This window comes from Molossus molossus, unplaced genomic scaffold, assembly GCF_014108415.1.
Source record: "Molossus molossus isolate mMolMol1 unplaced genomic scaffold, mMolMol1.p scaffold_m16_p_3, whole genome shotgun sequence".
NCBI lineage: Eukaryota > Metazoa > Chordata > Mammalia > Chiroptera > Molossidae > Molossus > Molossus molossus.
In genome coordinates, this window is record NW_023425366.1 from 28,627,781 (window position 1) to 28,644,644 (window position 16,864).

The window sequence follows — 16,864 nt, forward strand, 5'->3', positions numbered from 1 at the left end:
CCAGGGGAAGGCTGGGAAACATAAATTCACTATCATAGTCTTGAATGTCTGGACAACAGATATTTAAAGTGACTGTGGGAATGATGGTGGGGCTAAAAGGGTTCTCTACTATACCTTTCTAAGCAAAGCTTTTAAAGATAAGACATAATTTTATCTTGAGGGTGGGGGGATTTTTGTGACTTCATCTGAATAGTAGATTCGCAGAGGAACTCAAAGAGAACCCCAATGAGGGTAGTAGGGAGGGGTATGGATATGCACATGCTGTACCCTGGAGGGTGTGTAGGTCCATAGTCATACTTGTTCATATACATATGCATGCCCATCTTATAGTATCAACAAAGACTCATTCAGTTAGACTTGAGCTTAGAAATTTATGGTTTATAGATAATCTCTCTCTCTCTCACTCTAATTTGTTGTCTCTTGTATCCTTGCTCCTTAGGTTTCTTTATTTTTTAATGTATTTATTTTTAATCCTCACTGAGGATATTTTTTCCCATTTATCTTCAGACAGAGTGGGAGAGAGGGAGGGAGGGAGAGAGAGAGAGAGGGAGAGACAGAGACAGAAACATCAACGTGAGAGATGCCTCCTGCACGACCCTGACCAGGGCCAGTGACTGAATTGCAACTGAGGTATGTGCCCTTGACCAGAATTGAACCCGCTAGTCTTTGGTCTGAGGGCTGATGCTCTGACCACTGAGCCAAACCGGTCAGGGTGGTTTCTTTATTTTTTAAGTTTTCTAAAGCTGAACATGTAGAAGATGAGTGCTCTGGAGAGATACCACCTTAGATAGATATGTATCATTTATTACTGGTTTCTGGCTTCACTAGTCTGGTCCTCTAGCTGACCGAGCTTTCCTAATGGAAAGTTGTTCCTGATGTCCTCAATTCAGGCGTGAAAGGCATTTTCCCATGGAAATGACATTGAGCATAGAATCCTTGTCTGGTGGGAATACTGTAAAGTGTGTTACAGGGTGGATGATGATAACTGACATAGGATTAGAGTTAGGAAGACTCTAAGGGACAATAGTGGTTTTGCCACTGCCTTGATGAGTAGTCTTGAGCTGGTAATTTAGCCTTGCAAGTATACCACATCTGTAAGATTATTGAGAATCAAACTTATTTAAACCCTGGCACATCGAACATGCTCAGCAAATGATAGGCATTTCTATGTTATCTTCAGTATTTTAGTTTATTTTAATTAGCCAGAGGCTTGCAGAGGTTGGACAGCTTTTTCTGGGCCTTTGCCATTGAACAACTATCTGTGATACTGCTTGTGACACAGTTTCAGAAGACTGCCTTTGGACATGATGCTAGTGAGAGCTACCCGACGACATGACTTCCCTCTATAGAGACTTCAAAATCACTTGTTTGAACCTGTTTTTTGGATAGCAACACTGTTTTCATACCGGTCTTTTAATTTACTCGTCTCTAAGATGGGCAAGGATGAGCCTAGATGACTTGCTAAGTTGGCCTGAGCTCTGCCTCTTACAATTGTGTGGTGTAACTTGCATAAGTATTTCATTATAAGCATGTATCATTCTTATAAAGTATTATGCTAAAAATTTAAACTTACTTTTCCCAAAGCAAGGGTTTGAAGAATGAAGGTAATGGAATCATTCTTTATCATCTTCAGAATATAATTTGAATTATTCCTGTCTCAGTTGTTCACTCATCAGTCTGTTTAATCTGGTATCATATTATCCAGGAACAAGTACTCTCCCTCCCTCACCCATTACAGTCATTCTTTGTGGCCTATTGTACACTTTTGAGCCACAGAAGATATTCATGACCCAGTTACCTTGCACTAAACAATGAATAATGCTTTGGCTGCAAGGAATACCCTTTCTATGAATTACTTCTCTCTAAGCCTCTGGTGAATTCCTTATTCTTTTCAGTTTGTTGGAAGATGGACAGTTTTCATGGAAACTGGTGTGATGTTTTTCAACATAACAACATTGTCCTTAGGTCTTTAACTGATCACTGGTATTAAAACAATCTGTTTCGATTTCCTGAGCTTATATTTTTATTGAAATGGCTTCAAGGCTACACTTACCTTGTTGGAAATATACTAAGATGGATTTGGCAAAAGTGAGCAATTTAGTTGGGTACATGGTGCTTGGATGATGTAGAGATTGATTCAATAAATATCTTAAATGTAATTATTTGTTTATGATCTACTCTGTTAAAACATTATTTTAAAGGTAGCCAAATGCATTGATTATATCCTCTTAAGAGTTATGCTTAGAGTATATTTCCCCTGAAACACTTTAATAGGTGTTATTTATTAAACAGTATATTTTACACTATAAAGACTCACTAACTCCTTCTTTGACTTAAAATATGATTGTTCACACATGCTTTTTCTGAGGTGGGCCACAATAGCATTTCTAAGGTGTCATTTGTTTTATGGTGCTGTGAGCTACAGGGGTCACGTGAGCTTAGGTAAATCATTAGCAAGAAGATAGGAGCCAGTACGAACAGAAATGTTTGCTGTGGTTAGATCGACCAAACAGAGCTGATACAGCACAGGGCTCTAGGGGTGTGCTAGAAATGGATGTAAATAATATATTGATTTATAGAAGACAACTCTTCAAACACACGTAGTGCTACTGACATTTCTAGGTAAATTCTTTCTTTCAAATGAGCTTGTGCTCATTGGGTAGTTCTTGATATTGACAATAGCTGCTCATTTCGTGATATTCACCTTTGTCCTTGATCCTGTATTGTGTGTTTTACACATGCTTTCTGTCACTATCATGACACGCAGGGTTCATTATTCCCATTTTACATATTTGAAAATAAGCCTGACCTGTGTGGCTTAGTGGTTGAGCATCAATCAAGCTATGCACCAAGAGGTCACTGGTTCGATTCCTGGTCAGGGCACATGTCCGGGTTGTGGGCTCAGTCCTTAGTAGGGGGTGTTCAGGAGGCAGCTGATTGATGGTTTTTTTTATCACATTGATGTTTCTAACTTTTTTTTCCTTTCCCTTCCTTTCTCGCTAAAAATCAATAAAAATATATTAAATAAAAAAAGGAAAGAATATACAGACAGATGATCTGGATTGTTCCAGACCCTGGCCAGGTGGTGCTATGATGGAATCCAGCATCTGCCTGTCTCCAAAGTTTGTTACTGATTCTTACATTAGTTTTTGTGAAATAATCTATCATTAAAATTTAAATCTTGTTCATCACCATGATTTATATTTCTGAGCTTAAACATGTCAAGGTAGTAAAATAATTGAAATTAAAATAGTTCAGCAAAAGTTTCTGAGACACATTGACACATCAATTGGCTTGGTTAGGGCCAGGCATTGAACCTGCAACCCAGGTACCCTTGACCAGGAATTGAACCTTTGACCCTTCGATGCATGGGCTGATGCTCTAACTACTGGGCCACTCTAGCCAGAGCGAAGCAAAAGTTTTTATAGATTGTTTTATAATGAAGAAAGAAAAGTCTAAAAACTTTATATGTTTAATTTTAAAGGTGGCGCCTCATTGGACCTTAAAGCTTGTCCTCCTAAACCATCTAAGTGGATCCTGGACATGACCTGGCTGAATTTGGTGGAACTCAGCAAACTTAGACAGTTTTCAGATGTCCTTGATCAGGTAACCTGTGCTTTGAATAAACTTATGATAATGTCTCAGTGAGCAGCTTCCTAATTTATCACCAGCTACCATATTCATGGAAGAGAGAGATTTCTTAATATTGACACTCTTAAGGTGTATGACCTGTGTTTGACCTTACTTACAGCTCACTTACACTCTGATAAAGCGTACTCCACCCACTGCAGACTGGTCTTGAGGTAGGAAATTATTTGCCCAGGAAGTTTAACTAATGCTGCCCTGTGCTATATGTCAGTACCATCAACTGGAGATTCACAGGCAGAGAAACTGATAGATTCAATTAGGTGCAATAATTAGGTCTACTTAAGAGGTTTAGCCTTCGTTTTTGAGATTAAATATGAAAAGAAATATGAACAGCCTGCTTCTCAATGATGTGAAATATCCTTTCTTGCCTCTTGTTCTCACTCTTCTTCTGCCTCTTTATTATCCTGCCTTAGCGAGGCATCCAGGTATGAATCTAATGCAGATACTTGGCCTCTTATCTTTGGGAGTGATTGTCCTTTCATAATCAGCCAGTTGCTGATGAATTGTGTATCTGTTGCGATCATGGAAGTTGAGTATAGAGAACTGAGTTGGGACAGGCCGGAGACAGGTTTTTAAAAATCAAATGACCAGAGAGAAAGTACATTGAGAGTGAGGTGGCTTTATTCAACTGCATTTTGAAGGCTTAAAAAATAATTCTTAAAAATTTTTCTAAGCTTATTTTTTGATTTTCCCAGTTTAACTGAGCAGCTTAAGTTCTGCTATATTTTTAGGTCTTGGCTTACAACTGATGATTACCATAGAATTGAGGTACAAACCATACTTTTGGGTTAAATAACTTTCATTTGGGAGATTTTAATGCACTTTAGCATATTCCCCTACAGGATGACTCCTAGTGACCTTACTGGACCATCCTCTGTTATTGAAGTTGTTATATTCTGGAGAATATATCTTATACCTGGAATTTCTCCACATTATGTAGTCTTTCATGATTGAAAGAGGTTATTATTTTTTATTCTTACATGATACTTTCTAAATACAAACCTGGAATGGTTTATTTTTTATTAGGCCACTAAGAAATACACTTGGGTATTTAATCAAAGGGAATATACCAGAGAACATAAGATTATACTTACCTGTAGATGTTGTTTGCTCTGTGTTTCAGATGCTTGTTTATGTAATGCTCTTCCTGCTTCGATTTTTTTAAGCTCCAGAAGGTAGTGGACTGTGTTCTTTTCCTCCTTGTCAGTTGCCTAAAGGAAGCTAGGGTTGGATTATTTATTTGATATTAAGTGGTATATTTCTAATTACTCTAATTAACAGCAGACTGGCCTAAAAAACCTTCATTCAATTATAAAAACATGTATTAAATACCTGCTGTGTGTGTGTGCCTAGAGTTGTCCTGAGAAATGAAGAAACATAAATGAATGGGACTTGGTTCTTCTTCATGAGATGATTTCATGGAACGAATCAGATTTCCTTAAAATAATGAAAATGAGTTTTCATTGATTTTTTAATTCATTACACATTTGTTACCACAAAGACAAAAGGAATTAACATCCCAGGACTCTCTACTTCGGAAGCTAGCTGTAGACTGGTGTTACTACAGAATGACATAAGAGCAAACTACATTTAAAATTTACTTATTTTTTAACTCTCACCTGAGAATATTTTTCTATTTGTTTTCAGAGCATGAGGGAGGGAGAGAGAGAGAGAAACATTGATGTGAGACACATCGATTGGTTGCCACCCACACGATCCCAACCAGGGCTGGGGACCGACTGCAACAGGTACGTGCCCTTGACCGGAATCAAATCCGGGACTCTTTGGATTGTGGGCCAACACTCTAACCACTGACCCAAACCGACCAGGGCAAGCAAACCACATTTGATTGTTAATTTTCAAACTTTTGGTCACTAGAATATAAAATAAGAAAATAATCAAGGGATATCATTCGCATATGTCTGGAGTGGTCAGAAAGTTCAATGAAACATATTTGTGACCTATTATTGAAAGAAGTTTTCATGGTGTGACACATTTCTTATCTCCTTGTATTTTCAGATATCAAGAAATGAGAAAATGTGGAAAACTTGGTTTGATAAGGAAAACCCTGAGGAGGAACCTCTTCCAAATGCCTATGATAAATCTCTTGACTGCTTTAGACATCTTCTTCTTATTAGATCCTGGTGTCCTGATAGAACAATTGCCCAGGTAAAAAGTCCCTATTAAAAAAAAATAGTTTTAAGGAGACTGTCCTTTTAAATTTAAAATTTTTTTATTTAGTTTTTTTTTCCTTTATTGATTTTAGAGAGAGAGGAAGTGAGAGAGAGAGAGAGAGAAAGAGAGAGAGAGGGAGAGAAATATCAATGAGAGAGAACATCGATCCGCTGCCTTCTGCATGCCTCCCACTGGGGGTTGGGCCTACAACTTGGGCATGTGCCTTGACTGGGAATTGAACCAGAAACCTCCTGGTGCATGGGTCGATGCTCAGCAACTGAGCCACACCGGCCGGATTGTTCTTTTAAATTTAGAGACATATTTAAAATGTTAATTCCAATGAGAATTTCTTGTAGTCTTCAATGCATTTTTCTAGCAATAGAATGTGAAAAACAGAAAAGTAGACAACAAACAACTGTACTGAGGTATTCATCCAGGCTGAGTGATTTAATAATCTCCTTTGGCCCAGATGGTTCAACAAGAGGGGATGTTTTTAAGGTTGGCTTATAGGTATAACATAAAACGAGTGTCTTATTCTTCTATACCATATTTTTACATTAATTCAAAAATGATATGGCTCCTCCATTTTGTCATTAGTAAAACAATGTTCACTTAAGTAGAAGAATGTGAAGTTTCTAGGGAGGAGAAAGTCCAGAGAAGCACAGCATTCCCAAACCTGTCGTCATCCCCAGAAAATGTCACAACCCTTGAGGCAAGGAAGTAGGTTGGCCTAAAATTCTTTAAATTGTATGCATTTTACATGTGGTTTGAATGTGAATCTCACTCCCAAAAAGTCCATCTCTTTAAAGACCTATCATAAAAATTTATTCAGTAAAAAGACTTGTATTATGTCTTCACAGTTAAAATTTTACTCTAATATTTGGCATAGGTTGATTCTTCAAGGGCTCCTCCCAGTCAACCTAAAGGCGTAACAACAGGCAGCATTTATAATAGGATGTAGGCTATGCTCCCCTTCACTCTCCAGAGGGAGTGTTAAAAACACATGGAGTAACCATCTCCACATCCACTTAGGTATTGTACCATAATGAAACAACTCAATTCGATGATTTACTGAGGAAAGAAAAAGGAGTTGTGCAACTCGGGACACTAAGATCTCCTTCCTTCAGTTTTTCTTCTCTACTTTATTACTTTTATTCTGCCCCAATGAATTGTCAAACAGTTGCCTTATTTAAGGGCATTGTAGAAGGTTCAAGTAGTTCCTTTTTCTCTCTCTCTCGCTCTCTGTCTTTCCTTCCTTCCTTCTTTCCTTTTTATGATTATTATTTTTTTTTATGTAACACTTTATTTGGTCCAATACTGACATTTAAGCCTTCTATACTCCTTTGTACCTTCATCCTGGCTTCTGACATCCATAGGCAGACGACAACCATGACCTCCTAGCTGGTCTCTGATAGTCATTGTTGTCCACTCTAGTCCATCCTGTATATTATAGAAGAAATAGAAATATGATGATGCCCTTTTCTTAATGCCTTCCCATGGCCCTTATGATAACACACAAGTCTTAAGCCAGGTCTAGAAGGCCCCTCTGGAAAATGTTCTCTCCTCTAAAGTTTTTATTCTGTATTAAATTCCTTTTATGATATTCAATCAGATACCTTCTTGGGAAGCATAATAGAAGATCTATACTGCAGACATATTCAATCCCCATTCCCCACAAGCAGCATCAGGCTTGTTCTCAGCATTTCGGGTGAGCATGATGCTCACATCAGGGAACATTGAATTGCCTAACTGCAAAAATGATACTGTGTCAGAGATTCAATTTTCTCATATGTAAATTAGGGACAATAAAATCTATCCAGGACAATTGCAATACATTTTAATCAGCATAGTGTATTTAATAATAATAATAGTGAATTAATAATTATTACATATCAACCTGAAAACATACAATAAGGTTTTTTATTTTTATTTTTTGAGTTGCTAACACTCAAATTCCTGCTACTTTACAAGGTTGTAGGGATAAAATAGATGGGAAAGGATGACAGCAGTAATAAAAAAATAACCAAATGAAAAAATATAACACATATAATTATAAAAGTCTCTGGCCTAATTTACTGTGGACACCATTGTGATAATCTACACAAATGAATTTTAGAAACCACCCTGCATTGTACACATTGAGGAATTAGAGCTTGTTCTGGTGACTTCTGTACTGTTTTTGGCAGGCCCGCAAGTATATCATGGACTCCATGGGAGAAAACTATGCTGAAGGGGTCATCCTGGACTTGGAAAAGACTTGGGAGGAGTCAGATGCACGGACACCACTCATCTGTCTCCTGTCTATGGGCTCAGATCCCACGGATTCCATCATCGCCTTGGGCAAGAGATTAAAAATAGAAACCCGTTACGTATCCATGGGCCAGGGCCAGGAGGTCCATGCTCGCAAGCTCCTGCAGCAGACCATGGCACATGTGAGGCCAAATGTCTACTTTTGTGTTCTATTGTTGATATTACAGGTTATAGAGTAACAATAATAGAAAAGAACATATAACTGTTAGGAATTTACCTTTACATACTACATACTGCATGCTGTTTACTAAATAGGAAAAGTGTATCTATTAGAAAATTTCATAGAAAAACAGATACAATTTTAAACATTTTCTGCTGAGCCTTGACTTATTTCCTAACCAGCTTACGTCATGCTAATCTCCACTCCAGATCCCTAACCCTCAGTGGGGTCCACAGCCCGGCCACCCCTCTGCTCCATCCCCTTCAGCTCCACTCTTGGAATCCTCCAGAATCTACAACATTGGTGCCTTTCTTGAGTTCCAGAACGCAGTCTGAGCCCCGGAGTCTCCCAGGCCTGGCCCAAATCCCAAAGAGGCCAGAATCCGCTGTTACCCTGCGGTGGTGCCAGAGGTTCTGGGAAACCTGGCCTGTGGCTTTCCGGGCGGGGCTCCTCAAGCCCTTTGTGGATTGCCAGTTCTATGCTGTGCACAGGCCTGGCCTGGCAGCCAACAAGTGCTGGAAACCACATGTGACCCTGCTAATGGGACAGTTAAGTCTAGAGTTGGGGCACTTTCAAGGACTTAAGTTAATAGGATGCTGAAGGTCCTCTATTTCATTTCTAGAACTCGGCTCTGGGACAAAGTGCTCCTGTGTTTACCCTGGTCTAGCCCTTCCTGGGGTGTCCAGCTCAGCCGGGAGGGTCTCCTCTTCCTCCACACGCTGGCTAAGCAAGGTTGGGGCACAGAATCACTTGATTTCTAGTTCCTCCTGGAGAATATGCAGTCTTAGTTTAGATTCCTTTCTGGCCTTTTTTTGGACCAGACCCTACTCCCCTTTCCCTGAGTCTGACTTTCCCCCATATCTCAACTCCTTCTGTGCCCTCCAGAGACTCCCCCTGCTGAGGCAGGACTGGCATTCTTACCTTCTAATCCCAACCTCTGGGAATCACTGGGCTCTGTTTCCCGGCTGCTTCATCTAGAATCTTCCACTGTGCTGCATCGAGTCCCTTTCCCTCGTCTGGAACTGAGCTCACTGGGCTTTGGAACCTTTATAATTACCTGGAGGTTTTACCATCCCCAACCTGTGCCAGGCTCCCAGCTTCGGTGAAATGGGGTGGGGGAGGGGCTTCACATGATTTGTGCTTAGTGAGATGACTTTAGTTTGCAGTTGTGAGGGGGAAGGCCAAAGAGGTCTGACAGAAGTGTTTCTGGAGATGAAAACATTCATCTGAATTTAAGAATCCCATGTCTTGTCTGCATCGGGCTTGGTGAGCCTCCATCCTGGCCTCTTTCTGCTCTTCCCTCCCACCTTTCTACATTCTCTATTCCTCCCTCTGCATATTACTGTACCTAGAACAAAACACTAACATTAACAGGGCACTTCTTGAATTTAAAATATTTAATTGTGTAATAATAATATGGTTTCAGGCAACTAAATTAGAATTTAAATGAAATATTTTTAGCCTTTAGTGTATCTATGTTTTATTTAGCAGTTTAAAGTAAAAAAAAAAAAAAGTCTTTTATCTTAGCATGCTTATAACTTATCAGAGACAATAGCTTTGTAAAAGTCTTGTGAGAAAGGTTTGGGGCAATATGTCAGAATGAACCACAGTAGGAAAACGAGTGATCCGTAGGAAGAACTCAGAACATTGAATGCAGAATGCAGCAGCACAAGGTACAACCTTGGCTATGGGGTTCTGTGGGTGAACATTGAAGCATCAAACTCCTCACTGAAGAAACTTTATATTTACTTTTTTTTGTTTTGAGTCAGTAGACAGTGTCAATTAAATTTTCAAACGACGAAAAAGTTTATTCAATACATGCTATATACTTCAGAGGAAAATATAAGGGAATAGGTCAGATTTCAAAATGATCAATTTAATATATAGCTACTAAGATTTTAGATTTAGGGCTTGGTTTGTGTCTTGTAAAGAGAAATAATCCAGGCTGCGTAGTCAAAACTAAATCCAAAATTATGAAATCAAGAAAATAACTCAGGATTATGATCTAGATATTATAGGTAATATTAATAAAAATATCATACAGAGTCAATTATTATAGCATGACCTAAATTTTTGCCTGCCTTGCTTTATTTTTTTATTTTTTGCATTTTATGAATTTTTATTTATTTTTTTGTTACAGATATTTTACCTTTTTACCCCATTGGCACCCCCCACCCCACCCCCCCTCCACCCTGTTCCCGGCTTAGTTGTCCATGTCCATTGGTCATGCAAACATGCATATAAGTTCTGTGGTTTATCTCTTCCCACCCCCCCACCCCCCATCCCCTCTTCTGAGGGATGTCAGTCTGTGCCCTACTTCCATGTGTCTGGGTCTACTGTATTCCTCAGACTGTTATGTTCATTATATTCCGTATATAAGTGAGATCATGTGGTATTTGTCTTTTTCTGCTTGGCTTCTTTCACTTAGGATAATACTTTCCAGGTCCCTCCATGTCGTCTCAAAGGATAAGAGATCTTTCTTTCTTACCGCTGCATAGTACTCCATTGTGTATATGTACCACCGCTTTTTTATCCATTCGTCTACTGGTGGACACTTGGGCAGTTTCCAGATCTTAGCTATTGTAAATAGTGCTGCTATGAACATGGGGGTACATATATTCTTCCTGATTGGTGTTTCAGGCTTCTTAGGGTATATTCCCAACAGTGGGATCACTGGGTCAAATGGAAGTTCAATTTTTAATTTTTTGAGGTAGCACCATATTGTTTTCCATAGCGGCTGCACCAGTCTGCATTCCCACCAGCAGTGTATTAGAGTCCCCTTTCCTCCACACCCTCGCCAACACTTGTTGTTTGATGATTTGTTGATGGCGGCCATTCTGACAGGTGTGAGGTGATACCTCATGGTTGTTTTAATTTGCATCTCTCTGATGATTAGTGATGTTGAGCATTTCTTCATATGTCTCTTGGCCATTTGTATGTCCTGTTTGGAGAGGTGTCTATTCAGCTCCTCTGCCCATTTTTTAATTGGGTTCTTTGTCTTCCTTTTGTGGAGTTGTATGAGCACTCTATATATATATTGGAAATTAACCCCTTATCTGATACATCATTGGCAATGATGTTCTCCCATACAGTGGGTTGCCTTTCCATTTTGATGATTGTTTCTTTTGCTGTGCAGAAGCTTTTTAGTTTGATGTAGTCCCATGTGTTCATTTTCTCCTTTATTTCTGTTGCCTTAGGTGATGTATCAGTGAAAATTCTGCTCCGTATGATGTCCGAAATTTTGTTGCCTACATTTTCTTCTAGAATTTTTATGGATTCACGGGTCACATTTAAGTCTTTTATCCATTTTGAGTTTATTTTGGTGTATGGTGTAACTTGATGGTCTAGTTTCATTTTTTTGCATGTAGCTGTCCAATTTTCCCAACACCATTTATTAAAGAGGCTGTCTTTACTCCACTGTATGCTCTTGCCACCTTTGTCAAATATTAATTGAGCGTATTGCCTTGGGTCCATTTCTGGGTTTTCAGTTCTGTTCCACTGGTCTATATGCCTGTTCTTGTGCCAGTACCAGGCTGTTTTGGTTACAGTCGCTTTGTAGTATAACCTGATATCTGGTATTGTGATCCCACCTACTTTGTTCTTCTTTTTCAAGATTGCTGTGGCTATTCGAGGTCTTTTTTGGTTCCATATGAACTTTTGAAGTATTTGTTCTAGTTCTATGAAATATGTCGTTGGTATTTTGATGGGGATTGCATTGAATCTATAGATTGCTTTGGGTAGTATGGACATTTTAATTATGTTAATTCTTCCAATCCATGAACAGGGTATGTGCTTCCATTTTTTTATATCTTCCTCTATTTCTTTTTTCAATGACCTGTAGTTTTCTGCAAATAGGTCCTTTACTTCTTTGGTTAAGTTTATTCCTAGGTATTGTAATTTTTTTGGAACGATGGTAAATGGGATTGTTTTTTCAGTTTCTCTCTCTGTGAGTTCATCATTGGTGTACAAGAATGCCGTCGATTTCTTGACGTTAATTTTGTATCCTGCTACTTTGCCAAATTCATTTATTAAGTCTAATAGATTTTTGATGGAGTCTTTAGGGTTTTCTATGTACAATATCATGTCATCTGCAAATAATGACAGTTTCACTTCCTCCTTTCCAATTTGGATCCCTTTAATTTTTTCTTCCTGTCTGATTGCTGTGGCTAAGACTTCCAGTACAATGTTAAATAAGAGTGGCGAAAGTGGACATCCCTGTCTTGTTCCTGTTCTTAATGGAAATGTTTTTAGTTTCTGTCCATTGAGTATGATGTTGGCTGTAGGTCTTTCATATATGGCCTTTATTATGTCGAGATATGATCCCTCTATTCCTACATTGCTGAGCGTTTTTATCAGAAATGGATGCTGGATTTTGTCGAATACTTTTTCAGCATCTATTGATATGATCATGTGGTTTTTATTCTTCATTTTGTTGATGTGGTGTATCACGTTTATTGATTTGCGAATATTGTACCAGCCTTGCATCCCTGGAATGAATCCCACTTGGTCATGGTGAATAATTTTTTTGATGTATTTCTGGATCCGATTTTGCCTGCCTTGCTTTATACACTGAATATTTGTATGTTTTTAGGATCATTTATGAAAGAGATATAGCTTATTTTCTCAGGCTCTTTTTCTTAGAATGGTCCAATTCCCCAGAGAAGGTTCTTCCACATTCTGCAGGCTATATTCTGCCCAGCTACCAGTATTCTTCTGGGAGGTCAGTGGGAGACAGGAGGGGTAGGTTTTAAAACCAGTGGGTAGATTTTCTTTCACCTGTTTTCAGGGAGTTTCCTATACCCTTAATGCATTGATGTCCTTCAGTTCAAATGCTGTCTGTTTGGCCTCTTAAAGAAAATTGGCTTTTCATCTTTTTTTTTTTTATCCTCACCCAAGGACATTTTTGCATTTATCTTCAGATGGAGTGGGAGGGAGAGAGGAGGGAAGAGAGAGAAACATCGATGTGAGAGAAACACATTGAGTGGTTGCCACCCACACGACCCCAACTGGGGCCGGGGACAAGCTGCAACCGAGGTACGTGCCCTTAGCAGGAACCGAACCCGGGACTCTCCGGTCCGTGGGCCGATGCTCTAACTGCTGAGCCAAGCTGGCCAGGGCTTTCCATCTTTCTTTAGGTGGGGTTGGAACATGTCAGGGGTCTGGACTTCCAACCTTCCTGTGTTAGCCCAGCTTCTTCCTCCACTTCCAGAAGGACCTCTTGCCACCTATTCTTGATTGTTTGGGGAGCTTGTGGGGTACAAATTAGGTTACATCTCAGCTTTCCCTGACTGTTGATGGAGGATTCAGCTTCCTTGAGTTCATTTTGAATATTATTGAGACTGTCTTCATCCTTGCTGTTTTTGTCCTTAAGAGTTCATGCCTTTGAAAAGTCCCTTCACTGAAGTTTTCATGGAATTTGGGGAGGAAGCTGAGCTAAACGGATATTTTCAATCAACCATCTTTACTTGCAAGTGCTGTTAGATCTTTTTATGCTTTTGGTTATTTTCATGACTCCTACCATATATTATTACAATTGACATGCTCTTTGTGGGACCACTGCATGGAACAAGAACAGATAGAACTATCTCAATGAAACATTATTGCATCCGTAGATCTGACCTAGATGAATTTAAAGTGGCTAGTGTGCTTTTCTGTTAAATTTTAATTACTTAATTTTTAAAGAATGTAATGATTTAAATCTTTGGGCAAAACATAAAAATAGCCTAATTTTCATTCACTACTGCTGACTCAGGGAGGATGGGCCCTTCTGCAGAACTGCCACCTGGGACTCGACTTCATGGATGAGCTGATGGACATGGTTACAGAAACTGAGGTGGTCCATGATGCCTTCCGCCTGTGGATGACCACTGAGGTTCATAAGCAGTTTCCCATTACACTCCTTCAGATGTCCATTAAATTTGCCAATGAGCCTCCGCAGGGCCTCCGGGCAGGACTGAAAAGAACATACGGCGGTGAGTGGAGGAATACTTCCAAATCTATTGGGGTGCTTATACTTAGATTGTTTCATTAAAGAAACTGCAAAAATGGAATTAGCTCAGGTGCAGTTATAGCAAATAGTACTATTATTTAATATGATGAGGAGAGGATGACCCTTGTGGAACGTGACCTGACAGCGTCAGGTGGCACACCTCAGAATCTCCCACCTCGTATGTTTCCCTTTGCCCAGAATTGTTCTACTTTGGCCTATATTGTTCTCCACTAGACACCTGCCTTTTTATGCTACTATCTAAACTTGATATTTTTGTCATGTTTGGACTTTATGCTCCATACCAGAAGTAGGACAATAGCCTCTTCCAAGAGGAGAGGCTGAATTAAAGTTTGGCCTGACTTCACTTATGAAGCCCATGTCAGTATGGTAGCTAAGTTAGAAACCAAACAAAAGCAACAAAACCCGGCCAAAATGCCCTCCATTCAAAACCCGAACTGAGAGTATTCTCTTTGCCTTTGCTTCCTCTACCTCATACCTTCCTGTCTGGGACTCATGGTCATGGAAAGAGCCTGAGCCCTCGAGTCAGACACTCTGTTTCTGGTCCTCCCTGAACAAAATGCTTTGTTCTTTTGGGTGTTAGTCATTCAAACAACCAGAGTTTCAATTTTCTCACATGTAAAATAAAGACAATACAATCTATCTGTGATGATTAGAACGTAGTGTACTTAATAATAATGAATATAATAATGATTTGATATCAATCTGAAAATTCTACAAAAGAGTTTTTTTTTGGAATTGCTAACGACTAAATTCCTGCCAATTTATAAGATAATGTGGGAATAAAAGGGATATGGAAGGGTGATGGCAGTTGGGAAAGATTACCAAGTGAAAAAAATATAATTTTATATATAATATAGATACATGTATAATAAGTATTATAATGACAATATATTCAGGTTGCAATGGGCTTCTATATACAGTAGTAACAATTTAATATTAATTAAAATAGTGTATGTACTTGTTCCAAATAATAATAACAATGTATATTTTATTATTATTTTATTATTATTAAGTAGTAGTGGTGGTTGTAGTAGTAGCAGCAGCATTTATTTTACTGCCGTTATTCTTCCTCCAGATGAATTGGCAGGAACTTGATCCATATTAGCGAGCCCCTCCTCCCCTCAAATCTCTTCGCAGATTTTTCAGAGAGAAATGCCCTCTGGCTACCCAAGAGTTAAATTATAGTTGCCATATGAATGTGATAAGAATAATTCAAGATAAGTGAAGTTTAATATTAGAAATTTACAAAGATAACTAATAACTTATAAAAGTAATAGAAAATAAAGATGTTTGAGAGATGATACTGGTTTTCACCTGGCTGACCATAACAGGTGTGAGCCAAGACCTGCTGGATGTGAGCACGGTGGCCCAGTGGAAGCCCATGCTGTATGCAGTGGCTTTCCTGCACTCCGCGGTCCAGGAGAGGCGGAAGTTTGGTCCCCTGGGGTGGAACATCCCTTATGAGTTTAATCAAGCGGACTTTAATGCCACTGTGCAATTCATCCAGAACCACTTGGATGACATGGATATCAAAAAGGTACTGTGTGAGAGCTGCTTTATGTCACTAGTGATTGTGGGTCCCCAAGCTAACATGCCCCCCCCCCCCAGCTTTAGGGTAAATCTTGCAAGAATGATGATTTTCTGTGCTTGCAAAGTCATTATCTTTAAGTCATTGCAACTGGAGTCACACTTGTCTTTTGATTTCAGCTAAAAAGATTAACAAATTTTAATTATCTTTTAATTTCTCAAAGTGAAGTTGATATAAAACAATCGTTTTTTAAGCAAGAAGGGGCGAATGATAAGGAAACTTGGTTTTTAAAAAATGAAAATGAATTCTAGATTCTTTTCCTTTTGAGGTATGTGCTTCTTAGAGAACTGCCTCAATATTCTAAAACAACAACAACAAATAAACATTTTGTTCTGTTGAAATTAAAATATGAAATTATGAAAATATGAATGAAGAGTCTATTTCAAGTCATAAAGATGAGCACGAGTAACATTTGAGTAATCACTTACGTTTGACTAATTAATTTTCTTTCTGTACTTTTCACATTAGTAATGAATGAATGAATGAGTGAAGGATGTTGATGAAAATGAACACACAGATGTTACTTGGCAGAGAAAATGAGGATGAGACAGTAGTCAGTTCTACACAATTATTCTACAATTTTTCTTAGGGCGTATCCTGGTCCACTGTCCGCTACATGATAGGCGAGATTCAATATGGAGGCAGAGTCACTGATGACTATGATAAGAGATTGTTGAACACAATTGCCAAGGTTTGGTTCAGTGAAAATATGTTTGGATCAGATTTCTGCTTTTACCAAGGATACAATATTCCAAAATGCAGCACGGTGGATAACTATCTTCACTATATCCAGGTTTGTCAATGTCAGAATTTTATGCATAGAGTAAATATCCTCAGCACTTGATCTTTTGGTTATTGATTTACACTATATATGCTCCCTTTAGTATACATTTTAATGGTGATACATATTGAACCTTCCACTGTAGATGCTTTCTTTATATGTTTATATTTTACCATATGATTAAAATGTTTA

At 38.7% G+C, this 16,864-nt stretch overlaps 1 protein-coding gene across 1 annotated transcript in view; it reads left to right on the plus strand.

The window, feature by feature from the left end:
• Positions 1 to 16,864, plus strand: part of DNAH5 (dynein axonemal heavy chain 5) — a 286,089-nt gene that overhangs the window by 250,461 nt on the left and 18,764 nt on the right. The window contains exons 71-76 of the mRNA XM_036278902.1: positions 3,485 to 3,606; positions 5,668 to 5,817; positions 8,010 to 8,255; positions 14,046 to 14,265; positions 15,635 to 15,840; positions 16,481 to 16,684. Coding sequence (XP_036134795.1) covers positions 3,485 to 3,606; positions 5,668 to 5,817; positions 8,010 to 8,255; positions 14,046 to 14,265; positions 15,635 to 15,840; positions 16,481 to 16,684 — 1,148 coding nt within the window. The remainder of the gene's footprint in view (positions 1 to 3,484; positions 3,607 to 5,667; positions 5,818 to 8,009; positions 8,256 to 14,045; positions 14,266 to 15,634; positions 15,841 to 16,480; positions 16,685 to 16,864) is intronic.